At 44.4% G+C, this 24675-nt stretch overlaps 1 protein-coding gene across 1 annotated transcript; it reads right to left on the bottom strand. All coding sequences in view use genetic code 11, as the record gives it.

Moving 5' to 3' along the window:
* Nucleotides 1-1409: 1409 nt before the first annotated feature.
* On the bottom strand, nucleotides 1410-17523 carry EGR_04018 (Large proline-rich protein BAT3; the record flags this gene model as incomplete). Its single annotated transcript, XM_024493267.1, has 17 exons — nucleotides 1410-1491; nucleotides 2889-3039; nucleotides 3880-4195; nucleotides 6718-7173; nucleotides 8026-8216; nucleotides 10626-10908; nucleotides 11884-12278; nucleotides 13689-13853; nucleotides 14028-14322; nucleotides 14345-14892; nucleotides 15807-15874; nucleotides 15947-16275; nucleotides 16353-16911; nucleotides 16966-17161; nucleotides 17271-17346; nucleotides 17379-17423; nucleotides 17461-17523. 17 exons carry the CDS (start codon nucleotides 17521-17523, stop codon nucleotides 1410-1412), a joined length of 4218 nt encoding a protein of 1405 aa, XP_024352366.1.
* Between the last annotated feature and the right edge of the window lie 7152 nt (nucleotides 17524-24675).

Here is a 24675-nt window from a genome sequence, read left to right as displayed (position 1 = left end):
GGGAGTGGGGTGGAGGAGTGGGGGTGTACGTAGACGCAGATGCATGTGTGTGCATACGAGGCGGGTTGAGAACAAAGGAGTAACAGTTTCGCTGGTTGTACTGGTAAGAAAGGATGCTGCAGTGTCTGCGACAGGGGCAAAAATATATGTCTCGCGCATTCTTTTATTGTTTGTTTTTAAAGTTGCTTTAATGATTACAGCATTGGACTAATACATCGGGGCAAAATTCTCCATAGCTTTTGATTTGTACCTGGTGATATTTCTTGACAGGCTGACTTTAACCGATGTTGTACAAATTAGAAATGGCGTTCAGTTGATGCCACCTCACAGTTAGGGCTTCATAACAAAAAATACTTACTGAGAAACTTTTATGCCACGAAGACTAGAATTTGCCTAATAAGCTTCCCAAAATCGCGCAAAACCGAGAAGAGGCTCCTTGTGAGCGGAAAGGCTATGCCTCTGCAATCATGAGAGTGGGTCTGTTTAGAGCCAAAAAATTTGATCTGATTCTATCCGGATCAAGTTCCGTTCAACGTGAAACTGACCCATAAATGCCTCCAATTGCGATGCAGCCACATCAAGCTCCTCTTAGCCGCTGTTCACTTACATAAGCACCTGTAGGCATTGATTCGCTACAATCACTAGGTCGGAATGGGAAATACTGATGCAGGACTTAACCATTTTTCTGGAAAAAATATGTTATTCCACATAAAACTCGCGCTTTTACAAGGCTATCGTAAAAAATCAAGACAAGTTTTGAGAAGGCTCTTTTTTGATACCCCTCCACACTGGTTAACACGACGTCCAATCGCCTGCTATTTCAAATGGTTCGGCATTTGTGGAATTTCCCATCTTATTTTGCCTCTTGGAGTATCCTTAACTGTACCTAGTTACAGAAAAGGATCGGCTTCCCCTTAATCATCACCCCGTTTCTAGGGCTAATTGCAGCCACGCTTACCTGATTGGCTTCAATTGCCTAGATTGTCAACGCTCATATTCAATAGTATCCAGAAACGTCTTTGAAGTCGTAGCAGCACCAAAGGGAAAGGCATTATTAACATGCAGAAGGACTTGGTGGCTGTAGGTAGGAAAAGACGCCACGACACAGAAAGTATGATCGGAACTGCACACTGTAAAGTCCACATTCAGGTACACCATTAAGGCGTTGTTTTAATAAGTAGAAAATCTTCTTTTGAACTCCGCCTCATACGCTCTCTGTGGCCAACTTTTTCTTCCTCCGACACTGCTAGTAATTGTAGGTGAAGTGCCACCAACCGTGAGGCGGGAAAGAAGTCGTTTGATGCATTGAGGGTATATGGAAAATGCTACCTACCACAATGGTAATGCAGTTAGGATCCCAAAATAGTATAGCATCAGCCAAATAAATTGGGGATCGGGGAGGGAGCTAGTTAAGATGTGGTGCTACGGGTTCGATGGTGTTCTCCCGAGAGCATATTAAGTACACCAATAGCCGTTCTTAAGGGTACTTGCCTAAAGGGGATATGCGGGAGGAGGGTGGCATAACTTCAAATCACAATAACATCACAAGCAGCTCTTCAATGTAATTATCATCCCAGGGACTGTATTTATGCCCGAGTACTCTAAGATAATTGACGGGTTTGACATAATCTGAAGCCATAACGTACAACAGAAGCAGTGATAAGAATGATGAACGAAATTCAATCAATGCTTGAAGTAAACATCTAAATTAAAAAAAGCAAAAGAGTACTTATTACTTTTTTTACAAATCTTACAGACAAAGTTCTCCTTTTTGGATATAAGTAACGTTCTGGAAACAGATGATCAACTATTGCCCAAGGAAATCCATGAATAGCTGTGTGCATTAACGCCAGTGAGATGGCATTTCATTCTGAAGGGATCTAAGTGGCCTAACCTTTGTACAAGTAGCCACTTCGAGAATTTACAATGGATCGCACCCTCATGCGCGATGATTTAGGCGTGTGTGCATGTGTGAACAACCGGCATTACAGCAGCGGTGCCTGAAAGTGCCATGCCACAAGACATCATTTTAGCGAGGCGGCAGCCCATTTTCACAATCTGCTAACATTATTCAGAGCCTGAAAATTCATTTCTGGTACATCTCGGTGGAAAAATCGATATTTTAGAGGGCGGTTTCGCACGAGCAGTAAAATCGATAATCGATTACAAGGGTTATGGACATCATTTGAAGCCAACAGCACTGAGCGGGGCGCTCTTTTGCTTTCACGATCTACCACCACTATTCAGGGCCTGAAAAGTCATTCTCAAAATCTTTTGGTGGAAAAATAAATACTTCAGGGGAAAGGAGGGGAGGGGGGAGGCTCTCACACAGCAAAATCAACCGTAATTTATTAATCCGAGACTACAGTAAATTGTAGCTTGCTCTCGAATTTGTCGCAAGTCTTGATGTTTTAAATGAGGCGAGCAAATATTTCCTGATTTTAATTACATCCAGAAGAGGATGGGTCCTGAAAACTGCCTTCAAAAAACGGTGCATTTGAGAATTTCGACATCCTGTGTCCACTCCTTCAAAAGGTGTTTTCATTTAAATTCACCACAAAAGTGAAAGAAACCGTTTGAAAGGGAGCAAATTTGCCCAGAACTAGGAAATAGCTATTTTTAGAAATTGTGAAAGTGGAAATTTTATTTCCATGATTTGCAAACCTCCTGGAGCAAACCTCACATTGTCCAATACAACTAGAAATGAAAGACTCGAGGCTTCGTGGTCTTGGTGCTCCTGCCTGTCCCTAGTTGAAGTGTGGGGTGGCGTTGAGCTAATGGACAAAAACGAAAGTAGTTCTTCTCAGGCCTATGTTCGAACCAATCTGAATTACTACGAGTAGATGGGTGGGGAAACGAGGGCATGTCTCAAGGAGTGCCAACCGTACCCATCTGCCTGGTACCTGGAAAGCAGCTTCAGAGGAGACGATGTCGGCACAACCGCACCATTCCGGAATGGCCTGCACATCTTAGAATATCCAACTTGCACTGCCTCCTCGATTTCGGAAGTCTTCTTCGTAAACTCGTATGCTGCGATCACTACTTCCGCAAAAGGATTAGCCTATGCGCACTTTTCGGACACCGTAATGGCATCCTCACTGATAACAGACGGCCGAAGTCTAGTCTGCAAACCCAACTTTGTATGGCAGGAGCAAGGACGCGTATTTAATAACATGGGTGACGTCCTCTCGACCAAAAAGTTTACCGTCTGAAGTTCTGGGCGTCGCAAGAGTACTCCCATTCCCAACCACAGGGTTCAAAATTCACCTAGTTTCGAATTCAAACGGGTTTTTAGCCGCTCGGTTCACTTTTTTGCACTAGATGCAAACGATAACACCAAATTTTGAATACACGCACGCAAACCGCCACACGCATTGTGCGAGTCACTGTCGATTTCGTGGCGGGTTGCACCGGAAATAGCACCAGCCCCTCTGGACGCCTGAAAGCTAGACGCAATTTTACATGGTTCCAATCAATAGAAATAAGCAGTTCTATTGTTTCCGGACATAATTTACAGCTTTCAGCTCATGCAGCCACCTTCCTTAACAATCGACTAGATGGGAACACGACTGACTAGAACACCAGGACACTAAGACTGCTATCTTGGAGATTCAATCAAATTTAGGTAGCAAGAAATGATTTTCCTTCCATTTTAAATAACCTTCCATTTCACCGAGGAGGAGAACGAACCAAAAAGCAAATAAACAGTGCTAACATAGTACTCAAATCTTCCTGCAACATCAGCGCATTACAAGGTCAGAAGGGGAGGCAGGACAAGGAGGTTGGATGGAACAACAGTACAGAGCATAAGTTCCCCACCGCAATCGTCACAGCACGATGGCTGCCATCACTACTGTCTCGCATGACGTGACCGCTTACCAAAGGCCTCTTTAGCCGCGGGGTGTCGCTGTGCGTCAAAGTCGGGGTCGGTGGCGATACGACGTGAGAGCTGCTCGCACACGTAGGCCCTGAAAGCCTCGGAGACGTGTTGTGGTGGTGGCTGCCTCAATTCTGGCCCTTCGCTGTCACCCACCGTTGCTGCTGCCGTTGAAGGCGCCGTTGTCGCCGCAGCCATCTCAGCTGTCGATATTGCCGGGGATGCTGGAGGTGGTGCAAGCGACATCGCCTCCTTGAGGAGGGTCATGAAGAGCTGATTGGCTGGACAGGCCAAGCTCTGCTTCCTTTCCAACATCACCTGAAGTCATCAACCGTGTGTAAAGGCGAAAATCTCAAAGCGCTCTACTGACGCAGCACTTTCTTTGCCACCATCACAAATACGTTACGTGTTTTCTTTATCAGTTAAATGGCAACTGAGTGACAGCAACAAATATGTGGCATAGCTATGCGCAGTCACATATTCTTGGTCAAAACCACTACCGTAAACACCATAAACAATTCCAAGATTTAAATTCTCCTTGGGCGGGAAATTTTTCCGGGAGCGCTAATTATTGAAATGGCAATACTTTTACTCAACCTCTTTAAAACGCCACATTTTAGAGGCATCACAAGAACTAGATAATCGAATGAATAGGAAATGTGGCTAATGCTTGAAATGCGGAGGGAGTTGCTGCAGATTCTGTGAATAAAAGTTTAAATTTACAAAATTTGTTAGCCACATGAGGGCAATGGTGTCACCCAACATAGACAATAAAGGCTTGGAATTAAAGCATTATCCCACGCTCAACCTAGGGGTCGTTAGCCCCAAACAAGATCCAAACACAATTTTCGCATCGACTGATCGGTAACTGGGACCTGCCGATTTCTCAAACAGCGACGAATCTCGCATAAATACGGAATCAGGATGGCTTAGGTGTTTCAAACGATGCACCTCAAATGTATGGCGCCATATCTACACGGGTTGCTAAGACTGGTCAAGTGTTTTCAGGAACTGAGGGAACCGCAAGAAAGTTAAGCAGTTGGGATTTAAAGCTGGGTCTGATACAAAACCACCCAATTAGCATTGCGAAACACAAACAGACTGCGATTTTCAAAATCGTGGCTTTATAGTAGACCTTTTTTGCGGAAAAAATAGTAAAGAAATAAAAATCCCACTGAACTGGGGTGGATCAACTTAGCTTTGGTTCGCAAAAGTATTCACACTGGATGTCAGGACGGTGTTTTCAATTATACGGAAGGTTTAAAAACAAATTTGAAATGCTTGAATGATGGCAACTGAAAACGTCCCGGTATTGAGGTCAGCATTTTGATATAAAACGAAATGAAATGAAACTGAAATGGGAGAACCCTCGCTGCAGAAATATTTGACTGTAGGTGTTCAACTTCCTCTCTTCGATAAAATCAGATGTTTCGCTTTTAGCAAGCCCCGATCCTTAGGTAACAATAGCAAAACTCACAAGCGAGTAAGCCATATTTTGATGCACAACATTTCAAATGAGACTGACACAGTTGGAGAAATCAAAGGGCAATCGGATCTTGCAGATATTCCTGACCCTCACCCGTGTTTTAAACTGGGAGTGCACGAGAAATGCCAAGTGGACAGATGGCGTTCAACTGATGGTCTAGACCAAAAAGCTTTACCATTGAAAGTAAAACCTAGTTATGGAATTTATTCATATCTAACGATGCGAGAAGTTGGTTTTACCTGAGAAAGAGTAAATACTCAGCGACGCGTAAGAACTGAACGAAGAACTGTGGCTGTGATAGTAAAAAGCACATCAGATGACCACCGCTCCATTGAACTTATTTGTTATAAAACAGGTAAGCCTTCGCCACGGTCAACAATCACCACGAATATGAAAGTGCACAGAAAAGGCGACCTTTCGTTGCTGTAATTTCCTACTAATGCCGAAGGTAAATCAAACTTTTGTTCTAGACCTACTGCTAAATGCTTGGAGCAGTGACAGAAAGGGGTAGTTGAGGGTCCGGGTAACGTAAAGGTGATGTCGGGTTTCTTCAAATTCGTATTCATTGGGCGAAGAAACTACGAGGAGATTCAATTCAAACAGGAACCTCTAACTAAATGACTATGAAGGAAATACAGTAAGTGCCAAAGGTCCTCCGTTCTTACGCTTAGGGGGCGCAGTACTTCATGTACCAGTCAGCGGTGGTAGTATGAGCGAAACAGCGAGCAGTGCTGCAACATCTCGAGAGCAAGGGCGTAAAACCCAACGATATCTGCACGCACAGAAGACCTCAAACTCAGTAAAGCACAGTAGTGCGGCGCTGAGCTACTCAGCTGTAAGACATTTGGGTATTGTCCACTATTCAAGGGCTGTCATAGGTCTGTGACGAATCGGAAATTAGTAGTTTCCAGCTCGCTACCCCAAAAGTTAAGACACCAATAATGTGCGGGCCATTTTAGAGTGGCTCAGCCATACCAACAAATCTTGGTCCCCAGAAACTAATGTTCAGGTATTTGTCAAACGATAGAATGAGTGCGTAAATGTATTGAAAGGAGGGAGTAAGCGGAAAACTGAATCCAGGCAGCACTCCCAATTCGAATTAAGGGAGTCCTTACTTGAGGCAGTGAGAGAAACAATCAATTCCCTTGGTTAGAGCATAAAACCTTGAGCGCAACTACAGGCGATCTAAACGGGAGCAACCAACATTCACTTCAAACCATTGAGAACCAATACAACCAAGAAATCAGAAAGAGAGTTGGTGAAAACCACACACATGTTTTAAATTCCACCCAAGAAAAGGTTGCGAGGAATACGCATTCAAGTGACAACATTAAGGAGAAACTGAACCACACACCCGTCGACGCTTGCTCGGCATGCCAGCAATATAGGCGTCGGAGAGACGTCGCACAGCAGGTGATGCATCGTCACCTTCCGATGTCGCTTCCTCTGCTTCCCCACTACCAGCGGCAGCGGCGGAGGAGGCCACCGCCATTTGAGTCACATCGGAGGCTACAAGTGTGGTCCACTCAGGTGGGAAGGAGGCGGGAGTGGACGGTAGTGGAGAGTATTCATCTGAGGATGCAAGCCACTCGCTATCCGGGTTCGGTGCCAGCGGATCAGTTGGTAAACTCGCCGAATCTGTGTCCCACTCAGGCAGCGCCGCCGAGCCAATGGCTTCGGCTCTCGCAGCCCTGGTAGCGGCGTCGTTCGACACAGTGGCGGCAGTGGCAGTTGAAGGAGAACCCAGCGGAGCATCCTCACTGGCGTCCATGTAAACCTCTGAGACGTCTGAATCGTCTGCAACATCAACCTAGCAGTAAAATGATAGGATTTAAGGTTAGGCATAGTCGCAACCGTTGGAGGTGCCCACAACCTCAGAGAAACTTCATCAAGAGAATCTAAAGGCCTCCATTCGGAAATTTGAATATCTTTTTGCTTTTCTTTCTAGAACATTCCGGAGGTTTTTTTCAATTATCCAGCATTTTGGGGATGCACTTTGCACGCGCTACTACAATTTGTTCTCAAGATCAGCTGGAGAAGCAAAAATTTCGCCTTCGTATGTAGTCAAGGGACCTCATTACCCCGGGGCTCCAAGGACGTGCATATACGCACCATACACCGTCTACGGCAGTAAAACGTGCTCTGAAGTTTCCATTCTCTTGGATCTTATCGAAAACCCAAGAGTCCCCGTGGAAACACATCAGTTTATAACACTAACATGCTGTAATGAAATGACCGTTAACAACGGGGCTCTTACAGTCGCCGTCTTAGTGCTATGATATCCCGTCCTTCTACAAATCAATAATGGTCCGCCCTCGAAACTGATGTTTTACTACATTCTCAAGAATGACTTCGAGTGGCACAGTGGCGACCTTCGTAAGCAAGCCTGATTCAAATGGGCAACAATCCTAATTTCGTCAGGAAGATAACTCTTGTGCGGAGACCAATTGCAGAAGGGCTACAGAAGCGTCGATTGTTAGTGGAGAATTTGCACGAAATGGCGGCGCATATTTTAAATCGGTTCTTTCAAAAAAGTTTAATGCCCTTTAATCCCATAAAAACTGCCCTAAGCAAATCAATCACTATGACAAATCAACTCAAAAAGATACGATTTACGAATTATTTGGCCTTGATGTTAAAATGGAAAGGAATACTTTCCTACCTTTGCACATGAAGCTTCAGAAGGAGGGGGAGAAATAGTGGATGAGGCAGGCAGTGGCCTGGTGACGAGGTAAGACTGCATCCGTTCACGATTTTCGACGAAACGAGCCACCCCATTTTCCAAGTACTCTCTCATGACGGCATCCAAACCTCGCTGGATCAAATTCATAGCTTCACGTTCTCTGCCATCCTCTGAAAAGTGAAAGACTTAGGAGGTCAAGTTAAGGTCGATAGGAGATTTTTTTATTACCTTAATAGGGATGGGCTTAAGTCCAAGTTTCGAGATAATGCTATAGCCAGTGTAACAGAAAATTTTCTGTTTTAATTGTAATAAGCAGGCCTTTCATTTTCCAAAAGTTATACTTCCGCATTGCCTTTCAATAATGCGCTTCACTAAGCTAAAAGCAGGACCTCCAAACTGGTACACCCTTCTACAGCTAGGAGGAGCCAAGGCGCTGCAAAGGATGAGTTAAATGAAGGAGTTGTATTGGTGAACACGCCCAAAGGTATCATAGGAAGAAGCTCTTGGCACACATTGCCGTCATGGCATCAAAATAGCTGAATGGATTGTGTCCATTGAAGTCCATTTTGACAATTTCCCCCAAATAGGTAAAATTCGGGAAATAAGACGCTGTATGTATTTAAAAGCGCCCAAGAAAACACCTTGGAATTACTTGTTCCAGTAGGATCAATGAAATAAGTGAGCTTAATTGAACAGTACGCACAGGAAGAACACTTTCCCGTTGCGCCAGAAGCGAGAAATACGCTAAGATGAATGACGTCTTCGTACTCAAGGATATGGATAAATGTCACATTCAACCAAAATCCCGTTCAACCCAATAAGAGACAGTGCCTACTGAACGGTGAATTGAAGTTTTTGATCAGAGGGACAAATTACGACCGAATAAGTTCACAAATAGCTAGACAACCGCATTCAAAATAATCATCAATTCTTTGGTGGATGACACAAACACCGAAGAAAGCCGCTCATTATTTGCTACCATCGACTTAAAATCTAGAATATGGGCAGTTTTGTACCAAATTCTCCACGTCATGGAAAATGACACCAGATGTCAGGTGGCGCTATAGAGGAGTGACGAATCTTGCAGCTCAAGTAGTGCTGCAGATCTACGCGATTGTGTGGCACGAGGTGGTGATGGATGGTGGGAGCGCCTTAAAACAAGACTCGTCTTTTGACCCCAATAGCCACCCAAAAATGCGTGAAGATGGTGAGCCGGCGACTTCAAAGGCATACTCACGTAGTGCACAAAGCAAACGACATGATCGACCCCCACCGCCAAGGTCGCGCAACCTGGAGTGATGGCAACACACCTCAAAAATAATAAAAATTAGGTGCAAACTATAAAGCTAAATGAAATTGCGAAAGAAAAATAACAATGCTCCATTCGGATTGGGATCAATCGGGACCATAGTTCTATAAGGGAGGGTAAAATTGGTGCTTGATTTCACACTGTGATATCGCACACGGCAATAAGTACCAAATTTCTGTTCTGCCACCGATAGCCCGGACGTATGACATGGAACAGTCCAGATACCAATAGTCAAAGTGGAGGGCAGCGGTGGCAGGGCAAGCATCCCACGGCGAGTATTGGTGGATGAAGTCGCTGATGAACAAAGGCATAAAGCCCGAATAGTTATTGCCAAAGGTTACGCCACGGCAAATGCAAAAACAGGTAGGAGAGGATCACTTAAACGTTAAGTATGTAAATCTAGCAGAGAGGAACTACATTGGGAAACAAATGCAGTTCCCACTGCCTTAAATTCCTTTTATGGGTTCCAACGTCCTAAGGTGAACACCACCCCGTAACACGAGAGATAACAGACTTTGCAAAACAAAAAAGGATCGACCAAAAAATTCAATTTATCGTAACGAGAGGCATTTGTGATGGACGATAACACAGCCAGGGACGCAGCAGAGAGGGGATTAGCCTTTTGCTCCAATGTCACACATGCCCACGTGCTAAATGCTGGCAGGCAAATGCGAAGGACGCTCAGATTACAGTGTTATACTTCCGTTGTAAACGGTAAGGGCAGGAGTGGATGCCGTTGTCGCATGATCACTTATACCTCATGGCTAACCTGGCAGCTTGGTACGAGAAATGTAGTACCGGGAGTGAATATAAATGCGAAGCTCATGCAAAAATTGCGTAGCAGGAACACAATGTCAACTCTGCCAAAGTAGATGGAGATAAGCTTCTTGCTTATGAGCGGGTTATGACCGAAAATGCCAGGATAGAAGTAGGGTACTCCGAATGATTAGCAAGTTCACAGAGAATAAAAGAGGACGCTGAAACCGATTCGTGGAATCAGGTAAATAACAATAGTGAAAGTTGAGAAGAGGTAGGTGGGAAAAGTGGTGGGATTCATTTTGAACGTCTTCATGTTTAACTTTTGAAAACACCGTTCACAAACCATACGAAGTAGACTGACCTAAAAACATTTTTACTGTCGTGAAGCAGACACCTGTCTTTAGTTGAAACCGAAAACGTAAACACTACAAACTGGCAAAACAAAATTTTAGCCAAAACACTAGCACGCGGTCACAATTACGAAATTTGGAAAGAAAAATGACTGACTCACCACGCAACGAGCTAGTAAAATCCCTCAACATAGATAACATGGGTTCAAAGGACATGGCATGGCCGAAAGTCGCCACTCTGTCAGCTCCCTCGGCTTCAGCAGAACCTGATGCAGCGGTAGAATCCAGTCGGAGGCCTAAACGTTCAACGGCCCGTTGTACGAGGAGGTCACAGAAGCCGAATAAGTCCAACATGATGGCGTTTAACGAGTTCGTCATGATGGTGCCGAGGACACCGTGAGATCCGATGTCGCGCCACAGAGGGAGCTGACGTGACAAGCTGTCCTAGAACACACGTTGATGCGGTGTAATCAAGAAGGTTATTAAACATTTTGCCTTTTCATGAAATTTAAAAACTTCCAAAGCGAATCAGGCAGGATTTCAATGAAGGGATGGAACCTGATGAGACACCGACCCTTCGACATTGAATTAAATGTCGAACGTAGGCAGCTTATCGCCAAGTTAGTCGGTGGCATTTCATAACGCCTGTAGGCAGCATTCTACGGGCGGTAGCCAACAATTTTACACCCACGAATCGGTTTAACAGAAGGCCAGTACATTTAAATCGTTGTAGGTGGGACAAATATTCGAACTATTTACCAACACAAATTCTTTTCACCCGCCATTTGTATCTCACATCGGGGTAAAAGAACCTTGCTCACGTCATATATGCACTAATGGCCCGTCAGCTACTTTCAAACTCGAATGCACGGTATTGTCAAGGGATGTAACCTGAAGAATATATTGACGGGAAGATTAACCAAATCACTCTAAGAGGAGGATAATTTCACAACTTGTGGTTTAGGTACTATTCCAGAAAGTAGTAGAAAGAGGATTAAACCTTAAAAAAGCCGAAGACATCAGCTTTTTGCCGGTAATCTAGTTTCGAAGTTGTTTACCGTATTGTTGGCAAACACGATGGCATTAATGTACCGACTGGCATAAGAAAGCGCTTAGAGCATTGCTACCCAAAATGAATCGCTATCGCCGACACAACTCATAAAACAAGGGACGTAACGAAAATTACACTCAATTTCACAAGACACTTAGTATGAAGTTAGTTTATGTCTCGGAGTTCTGTCTCAGAACTAGTTATTCTGAGTCCCTGCTCATGCCACCACAGATGTCACCGATCTATCAGCCCTTCTACCTAATAAAAATGAAGCCCCTCCCAGACTGGTAATATCAACATATTACGTTTTCAGGGAAAACTTGGGTGCTGCAGAAGACATAAAAGAAGCCTCGCCACAGAAAACGCACCGTCAAAAAGTTGTGCAAACTCCTACGCAAATCTAGAGGCGCCACACCAAGAGGCACCGCAAGCGACGTTCCCCACGCCACAATATCGCGCTCCGGAATGTTGTCAACAGCCTCGTCAGTGGCGTGACCATTGAGCAGGAGATCGACCAATTCAGGACGCACATTAAAGCTTTGCGGATCGAGGTTGCGCTCAAGCATACGCTGCACATGAGGATTCACGCGGTCCACAGCATGGCGGAGTACAGAGTTTGAGCCATCCTCCTGCCTTTCGGACGCGGCAAAATGTAAACTGTCGACTAAGGCCACCAACATCGAGCGAATGCGTGAGATTTCATCGCTGCGGTTGATGAAGGGGAAGTTGTTACCGTTTCTCCAACCGTCTAGATCCACGTTTGCTATTGAAATAGATAAAGAAGCCTTGAAAGGTATAGACACCTGTACATCTCTTCAGATGCCAGCATTGTAGGCCTCTGCATGTGCTTAGTATAGATCTGCTTTAAGATTTGCATCCACTGCATGGCTGAAGTGTGGAAGGAAGGAGGGGAGATGTCCCCATAAGGCATCTTCATCTCTCATTCCCGATGCCGTTTATAATTCTGTAGTGAAACTTCAAATTAGAACATTCTGAAGTCTCATTAATACCGCCTAGGATTATAGTAACGAAGGCTATTTCCCGACGATTACACCCAACGACGTCTTCAGAGACAAATCAACAACCACATCAACAGCAACAACTCACAAGTGAAATCAGTCTGCCATCTCAGTTAGCAAATGCTTCAAAGCACAGGGATACTTAGGACGAATGAGCACATACTTACGCAATCATTTCAGTATCGTTCGGTTCGACCAGCTTTGCCAGCGGTCCTCAGTGTCGTTTAGGAAACGAAAGTTAATATCAAGTTCAAGCCGTATATAAAAGGCTAAATTAAATTTGAAAACTGGTCTCCGATATGCCGTCTAATGTAAGGTAATCAAGTATTTTTAATACGGCTCTATTCCAAGTTCTAACTGCTACACCCAAAAGCTCCAAGGTTATCATTTCATTCAGTGTAGTAATGATAAGTCCATTGGTTAAAATCCTACCCAAATCGGAGTTTAGGCAGACCCCAAATCCTAGAGTCGGAAAAGAGGTAATTTGAAAAAATCGAAATGACATTGTTCATGACATTCAGTAAGCACTTTTGTTTCTACCAAAACAAAATAATCGTACTTTGGGATGGGGAAAACTGAAGTACTTGGCTAAAACCCAGTCAAGCCTTGACTTTTACTGTTAAAGCTATAAAAATGATGTTACCGTGGCAACAATATGAGTGGTAAATTTAACATTTCGTGGCCCAATCCAGTCCATGGCCCGTTAGTTAAGACAATGGGCGAAGCTAGTAGTAAGTATATGTGCCTGAAATACCATATTATGGTGAATGGTTTCTTGTGAACAAAGGTATGAAATCCGCACAGAACACCTCAAGCACAGTATGACGCTTGGGCACCCAGCTACTTAATAAGGCAGTCAAATGGTGTGATCATGTCAGTGGCGATCCAGAGCCTAGTGATCTCTTTTCTGCCCCGAAGATGCCCTGTGAGCACTAGTTAAGCACCGAGAAAAACGCATAAATGTAGGAATAGATGAAAACCCAAAAAAACCTTTTTACCTCCTTAACTGTTTTTCATCTTTAGAAATTCAGAAGCCTCGATTACACCTAAGCAACTCGCACACTCCTATCAGCTAGACTTTTTGGCATTATTGCTAACGCAAAGACAAAGTTAGTCAAGGCAGGATGGATACAATAAAGAGGAAATTTGCCTACGCAATGACTCCGGTGAAAGTTGACCTCGCGCCAGCTCGATAATGAAGGACCACATGGATCGAATGAGACTGTCAATCAGGAGGCCAGGAAGCATGGTAAGACGGAAACCCGATTCTGATGGTGATGCATTACCGCCGGTCGTCGTGTGAAAGAAGAATTGGGGTGCTGAAGATCAGAACAGGTGAAGGTAGAGGCAAAGAACGGCAGGTATTAGGTGAAGAGCAATAACTTTTAATCATATCCCACGCTATGAATCCACAAAAATCGGAAAAGTGGACGTTTGCAAAGCAGTCACTCAAAAAACTACTCCAGTGGGATGCAAATAAAACAGTGACGTACGTGGAATGAACTGGACACCTCCATTTTGAGGGTTATTAATTATCCAGGTGAAGGGTCCGACCGTGGTGGAGCCGGAGGTGGTAGAAGCGGTAGCCGCACCGAAGCCCGAACCAATGCCATGGGCCACTAGCTGCGTCAACTGATTGGTCACATCGCCAATAGCCCTGTTGAAAAGTTCCGCATTAACGCCACCGGAGCTAACTGCGGAGGCCATCGAACGTAGGAAATTGGGGTAAGGTGGCTGCATGGGTGGATGTGAATAACGTAAGTAATGATGATAAAGCGTGAGCCACCTCTAAAGACCAAAGAGTACACACCCGCGGTGTGTTAGCAGACGTGGTGGATGAAGGAGCTGAGGCGCTAGCTGTTGAGTTCGTACCGATTTGAGCGCCAGCCGATCGACCCCGGCGGGACGCAGTACCGAGGGATTGTCTGCGAGGTGTTGAGGCCCCATCTCTCGATGTAGGACCAACGTAAGAGCGTCTGCGACGGACGGGGACGTGGGAAGCGCTAGCTGGAGTTCCAGAGAAGTGGCGCGAGTTGCATGGCAGGAAGGTATCGCCATGACGACTCGGTAGGAGGCCAGTGAGAACGGAAGCGGGGGAACGCTGAGAATTTCCCGAAGACGCGGTATTCCGAACACGTGACTGTGACCCCATTGGGGCTGCTGTCTGCCCTTCTCCTTGCTGCTGCTGCTGCTGCTGCTGCTGCTGGGGCGTTCTTGGGTGTGATACAGCACGAGACGATATGGAATCGATAAGGTGATCAAGTATAGCAGCCTGAGCCGTGCGTCCTACCGGTGTTTCAATCACCACAGCGGTCGGGATGCTCATACCGCCACTTGGAGCTTCGGTTCCTGAACGGGCTATAGGCAACAGTAGGCCACACTCATGAAAAATGATTCCAAGACTAATCGAAAGAGCATAGATTCTAACAAATTCGACCTGTCATGACACAGAATTTGGGCTTAAAACGAAAATACGCCGTTAAAGAAATGAGGACGCATGTACGAAAGCATGAGAACTAGAAAAAAGACACGTACAAACAAAAACATTATTACTGAATCTTTGGCGGATCGTGGAATCAAAATCCAGTTCTAGTTAATATAAACTCTAGTACAGCTTCTTTACAATAATGACAAGATCATAAAGCAAAGTCAAAAAATCAAAAAAAACGCCTTCAGAGTGAAAATAGCAAACAATGGCAAATAAGTAGCACCAAGACAACAAAAAGGGGATTTTGGCGGATCAAAGAACTTCTTAGGGAATTTAAGATCAAAATTAACAAGTTCAAAAGCTCACCCTTGTGAAGCTAGTGAGGCACAGTACAAGGCACAGTAGTGAATGCACAAAAACTTTTAGCACAATTACTACCATGGCCTCAAAGTTAAATCGACCACCGCAACCCAGATTTTTTATTCTTCAGTAACGTTAATGTTTACATCATCCAGCAGACAACCACTGCTATCCAAGAGGTTAAGCGACTATCCTCAGACGAAAAACTTCTGGCATTTCTTCTATCCTTTTCAACGCAAAAATACCTGTTCGCAGGACAATCTGTCGCAAACAGTTATCATAAGATAGTGAGAAGCAAGTGTTACACCTGTGATGAGAGCTCAACTGAAATCGGGTCACCACATATGCTACGACAGAAGCAAACGTGCTGCTTCTAAAACCCAATTTTATCATAAGGCAGTTCGCACCACCTGAATCAATAGTGCAATTAGTTACATTTAAATTATCACCAAAATGGCTGTTTCTAAAAAGAAGCAATCCTTACCCACAGGTGTACGTTCATCAGCACCAGATGGGGCAGAAGAGGGTGGATTGGCTGACTGACTTCTTCGTCTACTGCACAAGGGGAAAAAGTTGAACAACTAGAGCGCGTTCGCGAGGATGAACAGCAAGCACAACACCTACCCTCGAGGCTCCTCAGTGTCCCCGCGCGAGAGGCTGACCACCGGTCTAGCTATGGTGACCACCGTCGGTTCAATGTTGATATGCGCATAGAGAATGGACGAGTCTGGCTCGTTAATGACGAGAGAGCGACTATGATGAGGTCTAGTTGTGGGAGCGGAGGCCGTTTGAGCTTCAGCTAAAGGTGCAGGCGATGGTGAAGATGCAGAGACGTCAGATGAACCAGTGGTCGGCTGATCAGTCGGTGGACTGGTCGAAATGACATAGAAGTCGGAGAGGAGATGAAGCATGTGGGCGTGAAGATGGAGAAGAGCACTGACTTGATTGAAAAACTAAAACAAAACAAGACAATTACCAAACATCATCCGGACAGGGGTTTAGTAGTGAGGAGAAAAGCAAGTTAACACACCCCCTGAGACCAGTCAACGTTTGTGGAGGACTCAGAAGTATCCATAGGCTCCTGCTCTTGCGCCATAGGTGTGGTTGCCGACTCGATATCGTCAGCACCAGCAGTATTGGAAGCCGCATCAGCATCAGGAGCAGCAACATCGGAGTTACATTCCTCGCCTCCCCCATGGGTCGAAGCCCTTGTTCGAAGTTCGTGTTCACTTCGCAACATCGCTTCCCACCGGTCCATATGAGGCTCTAGTCTTTGCCACAGCTGTCTTTGTTCAGCCAGCATGTCTGCAAGACGCTGAAAATTTAGCGGTGAAGTCGTTTGCTGTGACGTCGAACTTGAACTTGATTGAGCACTCTCCGAAGCAGCGGTGGGAGCAGTAGCGCGATCATCGACGTTGGTAGATGGAGCTGATGTGGTCGAGACAGAGGGTCTGACACCATCCAGTGCATTCAATAACTGCGTCGTTTGGCGTTGGAGCTGTCGGAAGTGATTGTTGCACATTTCTCCGAAGGAAATGTTTACTTCAATGTCAATGTTACCGCCGCCATCTGTTTGCATTGAAGAAGTGCTAAAAGAGGGCAGAGATTATTTAATGTGAGAGGGAAAGGTCCAGATAACCTACTTCCCAGCAGGAGAAAAGTTTGTCCCAGATGAAAAAAGGGAATTCATGGTTTGTCGGAAATTCATGAAGTTTGACGGATTAAAGGGAGGCTGTTGCTGCTGGTGAGAGCCACTTGGACCTGAAGATGAGGCGGTCGCATCGGTATTTAGTCGGGGTGGAGGTCTAGGGACCAAGTGGATAGTGTTTGACGCAACACCTACAAAGAAGACAAGCGCCTTCTAGGGCATCAAGTTGGGGAACAAAAAGATATGTTATGCTACGCAAAATGACTGTAAAGTGCACTATAAGGTTGAGAATAAAATTACCACAATCTTTCAATTTTCTGTCATCGATAAGAACCTTTCCTTGAAAGATCAATCGCTGCCTTTCAATTGGGATATTCTTAAAAAAAATTAGCTAAAGCATAAACGCACCATCTCTTCTGTGATCCTTTGCTTGAAGGCGGCTACTGTGAAATCCTATAAAATTTTTCAGAAGTTCAATCCACTAAGTTACGTCGTCTTCGATTTGGAAGGTTTTGGATTCACCATCGAGTGTTTTAACGTGAACTTCAAACATGCTTTAAGCCAGGAAGATAACAGATTTTGCTAAACAGATCAACAAGAGCCACCCGGAGGACCGCAGTCACAAGTGGACGATCGCCACAAAATTCGATTTGTGCGGAGCCCCACTACTTCATAACCGTAAAATAAAACAATGAGTGCAAATTTATCATAGCAATTAACACTACAGGAAGAACCTCTAAGAGACCCAGGTGATTGCCAGTACTTTTTTTTCTTATTCAAATTTTTGCTTTTTATTATTTTTAAAATGTGATCGTTGCTTCATATCATTTAGTCCGAATGATGTAGATATAGTGAATATATATATAAGAATCTTAATTTGGTTCGGTAACTTAACAATTTTCTTTGCAGTATGTTAGTTACTGGATTTGTTTTATACTACTCTTAAAGAAAATGTCGAGAAAAACTCATCCGTGAGGAAACCATTCCCCAATTTTATGCAATTAGCACAAATTCTTTTTTCATCAATTATGGTCAAGTTTTTTGTGAATATTACTGAAACGAATCCCTAAAACTTGGCATTATAATCAATTTCGGTGTGGTTAATTTCTCATTAATATATAGAAGTGTAGCTTCCCGAGACTCCCTCAAGACGAAAGAAGGCACAGTACTCGGGCAGAATATATGTATTCAGCACGGCGAAGGTGTCTGGACTATTGGCATGGTCCAAAAGGCCAGCCCACCCAGCGAGGTACATGGGGGCTTATTCAAAGTACAAAAGTGGAGCCTCACCAGAACCGAGGGATAATGTGAAGCGAGACTCATTGGTCTCCGCTTCCCTATTCCTAACATTCTTAGACAAGCCCGGTTGATTCGCTTTTGACATCTTTATTAAAAGTGATAAGATGGGGAGGGAAAATACAATGTTCAAGAAGGAGGGGAGCTGTAGTCACTAGGTACGGGGGAGGACAATCCGACCACGAGATTCCAATTTTCTGCTTGCCTCCTCCCTGAAAGGTACATTCAAACAACGTAAGTATTACAATAAACCACTATCGTATTACAGAAGTGTATCACTTCCCTCGTTTATCTTCTCTTCTCTGAACTTCGTATCTTTTGAGTGAGCAGGCTGATTTAATTAGGACATAGCTGTCAGCTAGGGTGAACGAGAATAGGTACAGGTTTATACGTGTCGGGAGACTGAGCCCTACCCTTCTTTGGGGGATTCTGACTACTCAATGGCGAAGTTCGAGTTCGCTACCCGCTTTCTCTCTAAAAAGTGCATTTAAACAGCACAAGTACTACAGAAGTGCTGTGAAGTTACAAGCAAAGCCGAAGGGTCATGCCATGTAACATAAGTATAACCGGTGGTGAATAAGGAGCTTTCGTTCTATATGTACATCTCTCTGCATATAGATTCTTCAGATAGAGCATTTGAGGTAATGACTGGTATTTGGTCGCAATACTGGCATTTGCGGCTGTGTGATAAGGCAATTCCAAGGCTCCTGCACGGATGTGCGGCAAAGACTACCAAAAATTAGCCACCAGTATAAATGTTGCTCTTGAATCAATAGTAGTAGCCACTTAAAATATTTGAGGGATTTTATCAGCGTAGAAAGAATCCGTTGTGTCATCCAAACAACTACGTGGGTTTCTCATTTTCCGCGGCCTCAACTTCTGTCAAGGCGGTACGACCTTTTCGTCATGTTTACGACCTCCTGGCCCTCCTGTGCGTTAAAAATACATTACCTCTCATAATAGCATGGCTTGTTACAAACTCGAGTAAGTCTCGGCTCCTAGTCCATTGGAAAACCACTCTGATTTCCTTGTCTAGTTATCATGCATTAACATCAAAGATGGGAGACATTTACCACAGACGACTGGACGGTGGAAACGCACAATAAAAGGACCTTCGAAGTCGCCTCCATCTTTAGCAATGGCTTTACCTTCGAGCCAAGCGGAGTCACATTTAAATGCTTTGAAGGCGTCCATTATGGAACTGCCTGCGGGTAGATGATTTGTGCAAACAGATGGTACCTCCTCCACATCTCCATTGGCTAAAGTGGAACCATGCGAGACGGAAGGGCTACACTGAAATAAAAACAGTGGCAAGGAGAAGCAAGTGATTTACACTATCTCTGTAAAGCTTCTTCAAGATTTTTCATTCAACGGTTCCGCATTTTGGCTAACGGTCCAGCATATAATGACTGGACTACAAATTGCCCTCATCGCTCATCCTTGCGGAGTACAAAGTCAAGTAGAAGGGCAAAACTGTGAATAATATGGGATTGAGGGAAGGCATCGTTGACTTAACCAAAACTCTTCTCACTGTCATACAAACTTAATGATTTCCTTCCTGACGCCTTTGTTATTTTACAGGCCACTTGCTACGTTGGGATGACCACAACGGAAGAATTACCAAAGAGGCTATACGGCGAGTTGATGGTTGCGTTAATTGTCCAGTTAACTTCATTTACTCAGTAGTTGTCTGTAGCCTCCCAATCCCTTCTTCCAAAGTGGTGTGGATTATTACAACTTTAGGGAAGAGACGGGGAACAACAAGGCATATTGCGTTTACCTTTAGTGCAGTTGCCCTTAAACTTTGTCGTTAAATGCGACTTAACTGCGGTGGTTATAGTGATTTGATATTTTGTTTACCTACGCGAGTACTGGAATCTGTGGAGGCTTCAAGCAAACCTCGAAGGCAACACAGCAGAATGGCAGTACATTCTGTTGAGACTGAAGTGTCCTGGCACAGTTGAACAGCACAGGACTAAAATATCAGTTTATGACAAATGCTGGGATATATATATACATATATTAACTTTAATAATAGTAGATTAAGCCAATTTACTACAGGAGGCCGCTAGGGAGGAGTTGGGCCCCAAACGATTACTTTGCAGTGTGGGTACAGCGAGCTAAACAGCTTGGGGAGGACGATGAACAACCAAATGGTTTCAGACCGGACTTCTTGATTGAATTGTTGACCGCCGCCGCAGTCGTCGGTGTTCGGGGCGGAAGAGATTCACATCAACAAACTAATTAAGTAAAGTTTGGCACTTTTTAAAATATTACGAGAATATGTGGAGCCAAAATCAGTCAAATTGAAATTAAAGCCCGAATTTGAACCTTACCTGATAGGCATATATGTGTAGACGTGCCTATTTTAATGCGCAACAAACGATTAAAGTCTCATTCAGACAAACTTCTTGGAAAAAACAACGAATCAAAACAAAACATAAGAACATACTGCAGCGTCTCGAGTCCTTCCTAAAAGGCATAATATTAGGGCCGGAATATGTATTGCCGCCTCATAGAAGGGCTTGGGAGTGGGAGGGTCTGAGGGGCTACTGACATGGCTTGGAGGCCATTCCATCCAGAGGAGGCACAAAAGCGGAGCCTCAAATGACCGCAAAACTAAAAAGTAGAGTTAAACAAATAATAAAAGTGGTAAAAACCCTTAAAAGAAGTAGCTGTCTTTGAGGCAAGAGCGCCGAAGCAGCACAACTGGTCTGTGAGGAATAGTGCCTATTAATGTTGGAAGCGGACTCATCAGGCCGATTGTAGTCACGATCACTGAAAGACATGCTAAAAATAAAGTCAAATTACGAGAAGGGTTGATGTGTTAAAAGAATGTTTGACACGCTAAACGCTAGTGTCACAAATATGTGACACGTGTTCCTTAACTTCGTGACAAATGCTTCTACGGAATCGTGTGGCTAATGAATTAGCTGAGGTTACAAGAACACTGGAAAACTTTTCCATTTGCGCTGTCATTGAGTCACTATAACATGGAGACAGTCTAGGTGTGCCACCTTTCACTCAAGGTGGCGACCATTCAAAAGGATGGAGGTGCACTAGGAAAGGCCATCGCCCGTATTCACCAGTGCTTTGGCATGGTTGGGAGGTACCCACACAGCCCTCCAAGCCCACTCTGAGTGTCAGGCAGTGAAGGTCACCATTATGAAGTCTTCACTTCATGACCTTGAGAGCAAAGACAAGGGTTGGGTTAGAGGCGATAGGCAAAATGCCCAACAGATGAAACATCCATGCAATACAAGTTCTTCATGTAAGATGCTAACCAGATAATTACATAACTGCTAAAGGCTTCGTAAAGTACGCTCTTCGATAAGTAGTCGACCACGGAATCCTTTTCAGTAAAACACAAAAAAAATGCACTCCAATATGTAAAAACTCGGAATATTTTACGACGGTGAAGTGAACGGAAACAGCGACTTGATTATAACCATTTTGGTGGTCGAGGTATTCAAAAAAATTAATAGATTCGCTAAATTGGCTAACAAGTGAATTGAGGTGACTCCGGGAGAGCGAAGCCTGTCCAGAAAGATGAACACTTCTTCCGGATGAAAATTTGAATTGCCATTGGATAGGGTGTAGGGCGTTTGATTGCATTGGATGGGAAAATTTTTTCGTCTATTATCAAATGCAATGGAGGATCAAGCTGAAGATGATAGGGTCCATGAAACGGAAGAAGCTGCGCGACTGAGGATAAATATGGGGCAACAAAAATCAGCCTGATGCCTCATCCTCATCTTCATTGCGCAATATCCGATCCCAGATAGGCAGGTGTGCTAGAATCTTCCAATCAAGTGACTTGCTAACATGGTGGGTGTTAAGAGGTAGTCAGCGGTATAAGCGGTGAGAATAAATACGTCCAGGGCCGGTCTTCCTGTTTACCTATTATATTATCAAGATACATTTGGGCTGGGTGAAAAGGCTCTAGACTTGGAGTAAATGTAACTTAGGCAGCGCATGATGTCATACCTTGATAATACTATTTAACACGATCTCTCTGGAGTAGACCTTATCGAAGGATGTCTGTCGCGGATCCCTTTTGTTCCTCTAGGTAGATCATTTATCGGCATAAACTGCGTAAAAACTGTTAAAAAAATTTGCGAAACATGAGGTAGCCAAAGAGTTTGCAAGATTTTCGACAAAGCCAATTCCAAAGACTCGTTTGACTCGTAGTGTTAGTCCTTCGCCGCGATGAAACGTACAGAATGTTATTTAAATGAGACGGATGAGTGTGATTTGAGCCTCTCTGCTCCACAATGCCAGTGTAATTCGGCTCCAAAACTTGCGAGGCATTTAAAGAAGGTGGAGTGGCTGAACATATTGTGCAGGTAGTCTTTGAACCATTTGGCCCTACTAATGAAGGACGCATTTCTACAAGATTCACCAAACTCAGTCAGATCCGCCATTCTTAACAATAATGGAGAAAGACCAGCAATTATAACTGAACCATGGCCAATTAGCTCTTTACTTCCTTTACGTACTTTATAACAACGAGCCCAACTGACGAACCGGCTTGTGAAGGGAAGTGACGAAAGTACTATTAGTGGGTCATCTCTAACCGACCCATTAAACGTCCACTCCACGACCCCAGGACACCCACCATTCCGTGTCCAGGAGAATACGATTCCTTTACTCACGGTAGATTGCAGATGGGTTTGTTTACCGGGACTCGTTCACTTATTGAAGACTAAACAACAATTTTGGCCGATATCTACCCACTGATGAAAACTCGGTATAACTCAGGAGGGTGAGAAGAACGTTTTCTTCTACAGCAAATAGAACCAGTGAATGGGTCAGAAGAAAGTCCTAATCTTAGCTTGACGAGCCAAGGCAAAACAAGACCTCAAACTGTTGCATGGCGTGTCTATGAGAAGATGGAAGGCTTAGTGGGGAACACTGCACCAACTCCTCCCTCCTTCCTGTCTGGTGTTTTATTTTAGATTCAAGGCGATAATCACATTTCCTTGGTATCTTTAGGGGATGCCTGGATCCACAAAAATGCTTCCATTCGATTTTCCTGAAGTTCTAGTTGATGGCTAACCGCCGAACATTCCAGAGGATGGTACCTTCGCTGAGATCCTCCTGCTTGTCTCACCGATCTTGAAAGCCAAGGTTAATCAGTTGTCATAACTGCGTGTAACTGAAATAGCTGACTCAGACTTGGACCCGGGAAGTCTCCTCTGGCCAGCCATCAGGGTCATAGGCACATGCCCCACCTCTGAACTCACCCACATGCGATGACCAGTAAAACCTTCGGCAACGAAGTCTTCCTCGAGCGATTGGTTAGCTGGTTGGAAACTCGGTGGGATTCGGATCACTTGCACATAAACTTTAGGCCATAATACTTGGAGACGAAATTTATGACAGTGTCAGACAGGCGCGAGTCGCCAATGAGGTAGAATGGAATTGAAGTGGAAAAAGAAGTGGCAAAGTTGAGCGTTTAGCTCCTTTGTGCCTCGCAATGGGGACTGCAACAGCGAATAAATTGTATATTTAGAAAACCTTTCTGTAGTTGTTTACTTTTTGCCATAAAAGCCACTTGAACTTATTTACTTGCCTTGCATAGAGGTGACAAGGGCTCTCTACCAACAAATTTTTGCCTGCCGACAAACCAATTAGCAACAGTGTCCTACCATTCTGGTCAAGTGGGCTACTTGTTTATTAATCTCCACGTAGTAATAATAAATAGCCAGGGCAAAAAAATAAGAGTAGATATCTTATTTACTTGTTTGGGTGACAACTTATTGCAATACCTGGGGCAGCACGGACCACAAGAGTGGAAGAATGGTTCTACAGCTGAGCTTGACCGCACGGCATGCTTCACCCTGTTCAATTCCGATGACGCCTTTTGAGGTTGAAGGGATTACCCTTTCAACAATGCTGACAGTACGTGCCTAAGGCGATGGCAGAATACACTAACAAACTTTAACTGACATTTCTCCCGTAACCCGCCAGAGTAATCAGCATTAAGCGAGGAAATCAAGTCCTCTGCTGTGGTAGCACATTTTGCCAAAGAAACTACACTACCCCGCCTCAAAAATACGCCATCAACATTGTCTGTTAGTAGCATCTGCTTCCTCTAAGAGCTTGAATGCAAACTATTTTTGGGGAGTCGGAAAACGCGTATCAAATGCTACGAGTGACGCCTAAACGCCAAACACTTTAAGCCATTTCTCCAAGGAGGCCAGTACACAGAAGGTTCCAATTAGTAAACAGTTTAATTGAAGCTGCATTTCTCCATCCGGCTGTTGCAGAATACCCCTCTGATTTGACAGACTGGAATTGGTGATTGAAGGTGGAACCAGTCAGCAATGGCTCTGAGAAGAGCGATTCATTATGGAGTTCTATGATGGATGGTGGCTTAAAAGGTATGCGTTCGAGCAGCTCGAGC

This window comes from Echinococcus granulosus, assembly GCF_000524195.1.
Source record: "Echinococcus granulosus chromosome Unknown EG_S00023, whole genome shotgun sequence".
Taxonomy (NCBI): Eukaryota; Metazoa; Platyhelminthes; class Cestoda; order Cyclophyllidea; family Taeniidae; genus Echinococcus; species Echinococcus granulosus.
This window is presented reverse-complemented; position numbering and strand designations above follow the sequence as displayed.